The sequence below is a fragment of the Aspergillus pseudotamarii genome (assembly GCF_009193445.1).
Source record: "Aspergillus pseudotamarii strain CBS 117625 unplaced genomic scaffold BDV38scaffold_39, whole genome shotgun sequence".
NCBI lineage: Eukaryota > Fungi > Ascomycota > Eurotiomycetes > Eurotiales > Aspergillaceae > Aspergillus > Aspergillus pseudotamarii.
The window spans coordinates 181,288-190,925 of record NW_022475053.1 but is presented as its reverse complement, the minus strand read 5'-3'; the positions used below and the strand labels follow the sequence as shown (position 1 = coordinate 190,925).

At 48.0% G+C, this 9,638-nt stretch overlaps 3 protein-coding genes across 3 annotated transcripts; all 3 read right to left on the bottom strand.

Moving 5' to 3' along the window:
- Window positions 1-1,263: 1,263 nt before the first annotated feature.
- On the bottom strand, window positions 1,264-3,609 carry BDV38DRAFT_251116 (uncharacterized protein). Its single transcript, XM_032055022.1, has 2 exons — window positions 2,772-3,609; window positions 1,264-2,680 (listed from the first exon to the last, which is right to left on the bottom strand). The coding sequence occupies exons 1-2, from the start codon at window positions 3,356-3,358 to the stop codon at window positions 1,564-1,566; spliced, it is 1,704 nt and encodes a 567-aa protein (XP_031911920.1). The 5' UTR covers window positions 3,359-3,609; the 3' UTR covers window positions 1,264-1,563.
- Window positions 3,610-4,027: 418 nt separating this feature from the next.
- On the bottom strand, window positions 4,028-6,382 carry gmdA (putative general amidase GmdA). Its single transcript, XM_032051150.1, has 5 exons — window positions 5,787-6,382; window positions 4,898-5,731; window positions 4,788-4,835; window positions 4,319-4,733; window positions 4,028-4,264 (listed from the first exon to the last, which is right to left on the bottom strand). The coding sequence occupies exons 1-5, from the start codon at window positions 6,060-6,062 to the stop codon at window positions 4,128-4,130; spliced, it is 1,710 nt and encodes a 569-aa protein (XP_031911919.1). The 5' UTR covers window positions 6,063-6,382; the 3' UTR covers window positions 4,028-4,127.
- Window positions 6,383-6,475: 93 nt separating this feature from the next.
- On the bottom strand, window positions 6,476-9,228 carry BDV38DRAFT_251113 (fungal specific transcription factor domain-containing protein). The gene is made up of 6 exons (XM_032055021.1): window positions 9,081-9,228; window positions 8,469-8,962; window positions 8,113-8,408; window positions 7,601-8,029; window positions 7,235-7,491; window positions 6,476-7,180 (listed from the first exon to the last, which is right to left on the bottom strand). Exons 2-6 carry the CDS (start codon window positions 8,950-8,952, stop codon window positions 6,604-6,606), a joined length of 2,043 nt encoding a protein of 680 aa, XP_031911918.1. The 5' UTR covers window positions 8,953-8,962; window positions 9,081-9,228; the 3' UTR covers window positions 6,476-6,603.
- Between the last annotated feature and the right edge of the window lie 410 nt (window positions 9,229-9,638).

The window sequence follows — 9,638 nt, the reverse complement described above, 5'->3', positions numbered from 1 at the left end:
AATGACATCTTTATTAATCAATGCATAAGAATGTCCGATTTCGAAGAACAATCGACGGGAATGCAGCTCCGCCTAAATAGGCATCTGTCGTTGTTCTCGCCATTATCAAGAGACTGTTGATGACTGCATCACTCCCGCCATATGTCATATTGGGAGGAATCCCAAGCCTCACTCGGGATAATGGCAGATATCTATCAATGGTCCAAGCATGTGCCAAATATTATAGAGAAAGCCACATCGGGTGAAAATTACCGAGAAAGGACTCACCTTTCATGGTTGGTATCTGCAGCATCAAATCCCACGGTATGACCTCTGATGCTACCAGGTAATTAACCCCACCAACCAAAGGCTCGTTGAATAACCTCGCACGCCAGTAGTGACTTGTAGTGACGAGTTTATGGACAATCTCGGCGATGCTAGCCTGAGGTGTACTACATAGTCAGGTAGACTCAGAGCCTAGACGTACGGCATTTATAATACTCGTGACGCAAGTGAGACGACGTTCGCAATGGTAAAACCCGCCAGAAGCATCCAGAAGTGGAATATATGGAGTATGCAATGACGTTCAATGCGTAAGTTTGGACATCCCAATGGCGATACTCGCGGGCTCACAGACTAGCAGGATGGTCATAATCTCGATGGCTGCTCCATCGTGTTATAGCTCTCCTTCTGGGGCCTTTGTTCTACTAAAAGTATCAGGTCCTCGTCTATCAAGGGGACTCACAATGATACCCTAAATATGACCATTTTAAGTTTAATCTATCTTGGTTAGGAAAACTCACAATCAGGTTCCACAGGTCTTGATAGCTAGACCTAAACTAACTACGCACGAATATTTTATTTAAGGTTGAAGGAAAGATGAACTCTAATGATTCACCTATAGTACAGGTTGAATGATGAGGTAGAAGCGGAGAATACAATACCGCCTGGGTTTGCGCTTGGTCGGTCACTTCCCTAAAGTGAAGTGGGCGTGGAAGCTGCAATTGTCATTGAATCTAGTATCTATCTCCTTATCTCAGGCAGCAGGCTTCACAGTGTCTGGCTGTCCTTATAGTAATGAGATGCCTTGCCTTGCCAGTGATTCATCTCTTAGATATAAATTCTATTTATGTTTGCCCGTGCTGTTGCAAAGGGGAGGAGATGTATGGGCTATCAACGTCCGATGTAGAATCTTAGAAAATCTGGCTTAACTGTGCAGGATAGTATAGTCGCATTGGGACTGCATTGGATAAGTTCACATATACGGACAGTCACATTATAGTTACACATTAACTTGAAGTTGAGAAGATGTACAGTAAAATATTCCAAAAATCGAATCTGACCAGGGTTGCAGTCATACTATTTTATTTACTGGACTATATGTCGAGTCCCATAACACTACACCCACAATGTTCTGGCAAAGATTTCGTAGGTACTTCGATTGAGAAGGCAGCAACAAACTTTTGGAATGTGCTGGTAACAATGAAAGCATTCATTTTTGTGACTGCAAATGGCGCGCGTGAGCAAGTATACAGAGGATGGTGTGTGCGTGTGAATATGGTATGGCTATCCGAAATACCCAACTCACGGGCCGGAGGATGATGGTGGAGGGGTAGGACCCGAAGGCCCAGTGAGATTAGAAACTGTGAGGGATTGCTGAGGATTCCAGGGCTTGGAGGCTCCAGTAGGCTGACTTGTTGACGGGCTATTGGATCCTTCAGGAGCGGCCCCTGAATGATGACCATTCATCAGACGTGGGCGCTTGGCTTGAGGCCCTGCATTGGGACTTCGGGTGACATCATGTGGTAAGTATGGAGAAGCCTGTTGGCTAGAAGATGCAGATGGGCCCCCTGTCTGGATTGGTGACGGGGCAGGTGGGCTCATAGCCGCTGGGGGTTGCAGTATTCTTGACCTGGACATGCTTCCCGAGTCATCACCAACACGTTTGCTATCCCTATCCGCAGTACCATAATCATCCAAAACGGGACTAAAGTGTCCCACACCGACACGGCCCATGCTCTTGTCATGCATCACCACGCGTTTCCACTTTGCTACCACACTATCATAGTCCCAGCGGGAGGAATCGGGGCTGATCTTGCTTTCTTTGGTGTCCAAATCTCGAGCTACATCCCGAGGTAGAGGTAACGTGTCTGGAGGAAAGAGAGCAAACTCCCTTGGCCATTGACATGAGCCTAATCTTTCTACTTGGGCACGAAGCTGATTTGCTTCTTGTTGCACCCGCGCTAGCTGGTCATCCAATGACTTGCGCTTTTCCATCTCTCGGGCGAAAGCTCGGGTAATCTCGAGCTGCCATGCGTCTCGCCTCGTGTCAGAAGTGAGCGAAGCCCAATGCTTGAATGCCAACTCTAGATGCCGCGAACTGATATCTTCATGCTGTTGCGCACTTCGGGCGATCATGGTCGCATCCAGACCAATACTTGGCCTTCCCGACTGAGAATTGCTCATAGAGTCGGTAGAAAGTTGATCTGACTGCCACTGATCGATCTTAGCACGAAGAGCCTGGCGAATGATCTCAACATGTTCTACACCAGGAGGCTGAAGCGGGAAAGAAGAAGGCGACGGGAACGGGCTAGTCGCGAATAAGCTTGGAGGCGGGGGTAGCAGTTGCAGACAGAGTGAAGGAAACGTTTGCGACTGAATATCAAAGTCGAATGGCGACAATCGAGGGCGCATTCTTGAACTGTTATCCGTATAATTGGTCAGTGTACCGATACGCAACAGGGCAACTGGAAAAGCCCATGGCAAGCAGCGCCATAGAGTGGAAAACGTACGTTGCAGCCTTGATATTGTCCAATACTTCCCGCAAAGCCAGCTCCAGCGCCCTCATCGTATCAGGATTGTTAGCGCTAGCGCCTCTGCTCGCATAATCAGGGAGGGGCTTAGGGGCCCGAGTTTGCGAAGCGGAAAACCGTGATGTGTTGGAAACATCCTGCGACTGACTAGGATTTGGAATATCGTTGATGACACCAGTCGCATGCCAGGTGGGGGTGTTAAACATCATTCTAACACCATCGCGTGGCTTCGCACCTGAGTCACCCGCATACGGATCCAACTGGCCTTTCCCTATGATTCGTTCAGGAGTGTCCCGTTTCCCAGACGAGGTGCGAGCCTGTCGTCGAGTGATGCCGCTTCGAATGCGCCGGATTTCCTCAACATCATGAACACCGTCTGGTTTCTTCTTGAAGAGGAACTGGTCGAGGTGACGGCCTAGGGAAGACGAGGTAAATGCCTGGTGACAATATTGACACTTCCGATCTTTGGCAGCTGCGTTCTTTGCAGCACCCGACTGCGCGTTATCATCTGCCCCAGCAGAACCTTCCGGGGTATCTGTCGGACGATTAGACACGCTTTCTTCCATGTTCCACAAAGGACGCTATGGTTGTGGCTGCAGGTAAATGTAGAATCGCGGTGGGACGGAGCGAGACGCGTTCACGAAACAAAGGATAAATCGCCTTCCAACAATATTACCCAGTTCAAGGCATGACAAGAATCAAGCATGCGTAGACGCTGGCGGTGAAGAGGCTATGGGGTAGGTTATTAGAATGCAAGGGACTCGGCAAGCCACAGTATCATCGAATGGTAGAGTGGGCAGAGAGGAGCAGAGGAGACCGACCAAAGGGAGAGGAGAGAAATAACGAGGGAACGTGACGATCAACCGACCGCCAAGCTTTTTGTTGTGGGGGACATTTATTTCAGCCTCTTATTTCTCCGATTAAGACAAGCTCCTTCCTGACCACCACTTGGAACGATAGAGAGTATGGTTCGAGCGTGTTCTTTCAATGGAAACAGATTTATGAGATAGTATACAATACTTCTCCCCCCCTTGCATCGGGGTGTAACAACTACTAAGCATACAAAGCAATGCGGAAGCTAGTCGTGACTAGTCACCCCGATGGCACTAGCCACAATACTCGACCAACAGAGGCAGATAGAAAGCTCAAGGTATAATCGATTTATTTAATTTAAGCTTAATCAGGCTAAGACGATGGATAGTATTGAAAATGCCACTGGTATAGACATTGAGAATTCCACCAGCATCATTATCACCAATTCTACTATCACACTGTGTCCTCACGCATTCTTCGAGCACACTAGACCAACAGATTCGCCAAAGCCAACCATGCCACTTAGTTCTGGCTAATTTCGGACTGCAAGCTCACCTCTTGGCTGATGTAGTCTGCTAAGGTCAACATCTTTTCCTCCTCCAGTCGTCGCCCAACTAATTGAAGACCGGCAGGAGCACCATCGTAAGCTTCAGGATCATCTATCTAGATGTTAGTAATTCTGGAACATGTCAACTTATGCGAAAAGAGCTCACATTGCTCATGAACAATCTTGTCCACCTCACTCAGGAAATCTTCCTTCGGTTGAGGCAAATCAACCTTTTTGTCTGCATGGGTTACCGGGAACACGACGCTCGTGTAGTCCAAGAGGTTAACGAACGCGGTATACCCGACATGGGCATACTTATGGGGCATCACTGCAGCGTGGGGCGCACATGGGCAGATCACACCGTCGACAGGGCGCCCGGTACCGGTTATCTCAGCCGTACTGTTCCAGTAATCCATGTAAAGCTTTTGATATTGCCGCTTTTCCACATTGAGTGCAGCGATTTCTAAGGCATTCATGTGTGGAATTCCCTCCCCCACAATACATTGGAGAGATTTTGGCTCTCCTGACAATCCAAGATGGTGTGCTATGTCTGCTCCACCATCAGCCACGCAAACTCTACCCTACTATGGTCAATATCACTGACGTTAGGTAAACGAGAAAGATTAGGAACTTACAAATATGTCTATGCCAACTTGGTGGGCAGGGGGTTTCCAATCGATCACCTATGATATATGTCAGTATATATATCTTGGTATACCTCTTGACCTTCCAGGCTTTCCGTTACCTTATGACCCAATCGCTTCAAAGTTTGCTCGACAATCTCGACAGCCCTCGCTATTGGTGGATGAGGCTGGACCATGCCATCGTGGCGCATAATAGCAAATGCAAGAGAAGAAGAACCGTCAGCTGATTTCCTTATCAGCGCTCGAGTCCTTTCTTCAATATCCGCCCTCCAGGGCAGCTCCAGCACAAGTGGGTCATGGTACCATGGCTGCTGACTGAGAACAGCCTTGAACAGTAGTGTCAGAGAACGTGCGGTAGTTGCAAGTGGTCCAACGACCGATAAAATCAAGTTTTGGCCGTCAATTGAGTTTGCCGCGCCCTCGTAGGGCATTCTTCCGGACGATGGACGAATCCCGAAAAGTCCGCTGAACACAGCTGGGATACGTATGCTCCCGCCGATATCAGTTCCAAAGCCACCGGGAGATCCTTTCAAAGCGATCAGTGCCCCTTCACCACCCGAGCTACCTCCACTGGAAAGCAGTCGGTTTTTAGGATTCCACGTATACGAGATGATGTTGTTGACGGTTTCACCTGCCATCAAGGTTGCAGGCACGCTCGTCTTGCAGTACAATACCCCTCCTAGATTCCGAAGTTCCTTGACGAGTTCACTCTCGAATGTGGCCCGCCTCGAATCATCCTTCTTGCCTTGAAACGTTCCGATCCATCCTACGTAGCCCATCGTCGTCTCGACACCTTTAACATGGAATTGATCCTTCAAACTGATAGGCAGGCCATGCAGCGGTCCGACCGGCTTCTTATGCTCTGCAAAGTATGCATCAAGTCTCTTTGCGTCCTCGATTGCAGCGTCGAAAAATACTTCATGCAGGCAGTTCACCTACAGTAACCATTGAGTACCGTATCAGACAGTGAGAACCAACATGAAAACATACAAGCTGGTGTGCAAGTGCAGCCCTGTGACAAAACGCCTCGGTCACTTCAACAGCGGTCCAACTGCCAGAAGTTGTCTGCTCTGTAATCCCCACCGCATCAGTCTCGGTTATCTCTATTTCTCGTGGAGTCAAGAACTGTTGAATATAAGCGCCGGTCACATCACGAAGTTCATCCGCCGGGGGGATAGGATTCTCAAATCTCCATTTGGCAGGAATCGCCCCCAAGATGGATCGGCGTTTGAGGTCCCCCAATTGTTCATAAGTAGTGTTAGTCATAGCTATTAAGCTAGTGGGGATCGATTTTGGGGAAGGTAGGAGGAATATGATGTCGCGCTATGAAACACATCAAAGGAAGCTTTATAAAGATCCGGGGGGGGGGTTGCTTGCTTATTTATAATATTCGTCTTATCGCCCTAATGCTCTGTTGAGACGGCAAATGGGATACCTACCAGGTCCTAGGAGGGGACGGTGCAACGCTGTTGGTGTTCTGAGCTAATTTGACGGTGGGGTTGCGGGGCGGATTCGTATCGTTTATTGATTCAGCGTCTCTGTTGAGATGCAGTGAAACAGATTGAGTTATATGTTACATGTTCTGCTTCTCTGCCGGTGTCGGGCTTGGCCAAAACTGCGGTTATTGATTCCGTTTTGTTATGGACCTCGGCTAACCGATTTCAAGCCATATTTGACCTGGACGATCATGCGCTTGTATACAGATATCTAAATAAACGTAAAGTCTGAATGCAACAGCACCAACGATGACCGAATTCCGTTATACATGTAAGCGAAGCCACCTGAACGTACTAAATTCATTGTACAGTTACCAAAGATGCCCATCATCCAACAACCGGAACATCTGATGATTCTCATAGAACCACTCTCCCAGCTCCATCCCCGTTAAGTCCATTTCCATATTATTATTAAAATCAGTCTGCGCGGGCGTGGAAGCGTACATACTGGGCCCATACCCAGGCATCTGTGTCAATAGCTGCTGGCCACTATTGACCCACGAGTTAGACAAACCAGCCTCAGACACACTCTGTAGAACTCCAGGGATAGAAGAAGCCTGACCCGGGTTCATCGATGATGACTGAATAAGCATGCTAGGCCCTATGGAACTAGAATTTGCAACATGAACACCCATGCTGCTGCTGCTTGGTACATTCATTCGTACTCTGGGAGTGCTGGCCTTCACCTCTACGTATTTTCTCGCCACGTCATATAGGGCTCGAAACAGGCGGACCTGATTTCTGGAAGTTTTGTAGGTAACTGTGGAACGAACTGACTGGAGTACCTCGACAAAAGCGCCGAGACACTTCAGGTCGTCGGGCTCAGATGTCTCGACGATGTAGCAGAAAAGGACTATGAAAGGAAAGAAAGGAAATTGGAGTAGGGTCCTGGTCAAATATGTTCAGCAGTTTAGTTCATTTGGTGGGTAACGAATGACTAACCAGTTGATGTACACTTCCAGGAAACTCTCATGCCAAGGGCAACTGAGGATGAGGGCAATACATTTTTCATGCTCTTCGAGGGCTTCTCGTGCTGTAGCTATGCATTCGTCACAGAAGGCAGTTCCCGATGGTTTTTCAGGAGGGATTGCTCGATAGATGAGTGATAGTAGAGATAGATTCCAGACCTTATCTGAACGCAGAATAATCTCGTGGAGATCGTCTCCAATGGCACGGCGTCTTTCGTTGTTGTATCTTCTCTAAAATAATCTATTAGTCTGGACAACTAGATCATGATCAAGCCTGCGAATTCAGCATAGGTATAACTCTCGCATATTACAATGGTGGGGTAGAAACGCCGGAGCATACCTCTAATTCATCTTCAGAATCCATGAGTTTCTTTACCTCGGCCGCCAGAGCCCTTGCACGGGAGATTCTGATATCTACCGGCTGCATCAGAGCACTAGGGCTATAGATATCGTCGTATGTCTTCCCCTGGATTTTCGCTAAATCAATCCACTTAGGTACTAATAGAGACTCCATACTCTGCTCGAAAGCCATCCGCGGTATCGTGATGTCTTCGTCTCGAAAAGTGGACGATCGTCCCAGTCGTAAGCACAACGATTTTTCCGTGAGAAACACGGCCCAAAATAGACGAATCTTTTTGTTCTTAGTTTCTGAGTCGTCGGTGCTTAGAGCGTGGGCGCTATGAAGGCCGAGCGTTTGAGATAGATGAGATGCCGTAGTAATGAAACTCCATGCTACTGATGGCTTGGCCATTTGGAGACAGTATGTTGCCTTGGGGTAAATTTAGCACATGCTGCTTATTCGACAAGGGGAAATGAGGTTAAGGGATTGGGCGAAAAAGTCCATAAGCTTACAGCAACATTCATAGCAAAGACAACATCAATGGTGACTGGCATATGGAATGGGAGATTTGACAAAACTGTCTCGAGATTATCCCGGCACCGCATAGCCTGGTCCATATAGTTCTCCTTAACTTTTTGATCTACAAACAGGCTAGCACACTCGCAGTAAAGCCAGTAAAGGCCTCCGTTGACTATTATCATATCAGCATCTGTGGCTGGGCCAGGGGAGTAGACTCTTAAAAAGTAATCGTTGAATTGCGAAATAGATATCAATTCGATAAGCCAGAAACACTGAACTCTGGGTTGCTCTATCAGTGTTATAGTGAGTTAGTAAAAGGCACAAGCACTATCAAGATGAAGGGTTGCACCTTTGGCCATCCGTAAACACGCAAGAGTCATTTCAACTGGGGGCATAGTAAGGTGCCTTATACTAGAACCAGGAGGTATTGGTTTAGCATGTGGGTAAAGATTGTCAAGGGTGTCCCTTTGCTGTTTCAAGTCTTCGATTATGCCATGTAGCGTATCAAGAATCGAGGTCATCTCCTGCGCGATCTGGGGAGAGTTTGTGTTGCTAACCACGTCCTGAAGATACCTCGTGGCAAAAATGGCGTGGGCAGACAGCGACGATCCGCCTTCATATTCGGTTTTGGAGGCTACAGTAGAGCTTCTCAAGTCATTCTTGACTAGAGGATGAGACACTGATATTGATGGACAAGTTTCTGGGCCCCGTTCACCCACAGGAGATGGTTCGATAATCGCAGACTGATGGGAGCCCGGCGGGATGAATGAAGCATTGCTCAACGTGGCCACCTTTTGGCTGAGCTCATCCAGCTTCTGTACCATGTATTCCATTCTTTGCTCACTTATTGATACTGAGTGAGTGCTCATAAGAGATCCGGTCATATGGCGGAGTACTCACTACTGGGCAGAAATCAATACCCGTTGCCTTTTTTCTCTAGATTTATAGCGCCCTGAGTACATACATCGAGTCTTTGCACGAATGCATTGTGAACAGGGGGTCGAGCGATCACAGCGAATCTGAAAAATGAAAGGAAGTATCTGAGTGGCGTAATTCTACAGATTTAGGGAATATGGAGCCGCCTACTTTGCGCTGTCGACAGCGGTTACACTAGCATGGGTTAACAAGCGATCTGATGAAGGTTGTACAGGGAAACAATGCCGGAGTGAATTCGTACAGCTCGTGCTTGGCACTCTAGTGGTCTTTCATGCTCTTCTTTCTGAGGGTTATCCAGAACGGAAGCGTCATCAGTCACGGAGTCATCGGTATCCCCCTCCATCTGTGCGGAAGTAATAGAACTCGGAGTAAAGAGGCTTTCGGAGACGCTATCAGTAGTATAATGGGGAGTATAGAAATACTCCTGAGTGGAGTGAACATAGGAGTTGGCCTGCTAGGGGAGATTGAGAACGGACTATTCAATGAAGTCTGGACTCGAAGTATATGGGACTTGCCTAGGATTCGTTAGTTGGTCGGCCTTGCGGGATGCCAAGGACCCGTACTCCGGCGTCCGGAAACGGGC

Excerpts from the sequence above, each read along its gene's own strand:
- gmdA (XM_032051150.1), bottom strand. The coding sequence starts at position 6,062 with ATGACTAACACTACTTATGAACAATTGGGGGACCTCAAACGCCGATCC. Across the intron at positions 4,734-4,787 it reads AAGTTGGCATAGACATATTT|GGTAGAGTTTGCGTGGCTGA; the intron begins GTAAGTTCCTAA and ends TGACCATAGTAG. Across the intron at positions 4,265-4,318 it reads CAAGATTGTTCATGAGCAAT|ATGATCCTGAAGCTTACGAT; the intron begins GTGAGCTCTTTT and ends ACATCTAGATAG.
- BDV38DRAFT_251113 (XM_032055021.1), bottom strand. The coding sequence starts at position 8,952 with ATGGAATACATGGTACAGAAGCTGGATGAGCTCAGCCAAAAGGTGGCC. Across the intron at positions 8,030-8,112 it reads TCTTTGCTATGAATGTTGCT|GCAACATACTGTCTCCAAAT; the intron begins GTAAGCTTATGG and ends ATTTACCCCAAG. Across the intron at positions 7,492-7,600 it reads ATTCTGAAGATGAATTAGAG|AGAAGATACAACAACGAAAG; the intron begins GTATGCTCCGGC and ends AGATTATTTTAG.
- BDV38DRAFT_251116 (XM_032055022.1), bottom strand. The coding sequence starts at position 3,358 with ATGGAAGAAAGCGTGTCTAATCGTCCGACAGATACCCCGGAAGGTTCT. Across the intron at positions 2,681-2,771 it reads GACAATATCAAGGCTGCAAC|TTCAAGAATGCGCCCTCGAT; the intron begins GTACGTTTTCCA and ends TACGGATAACAG.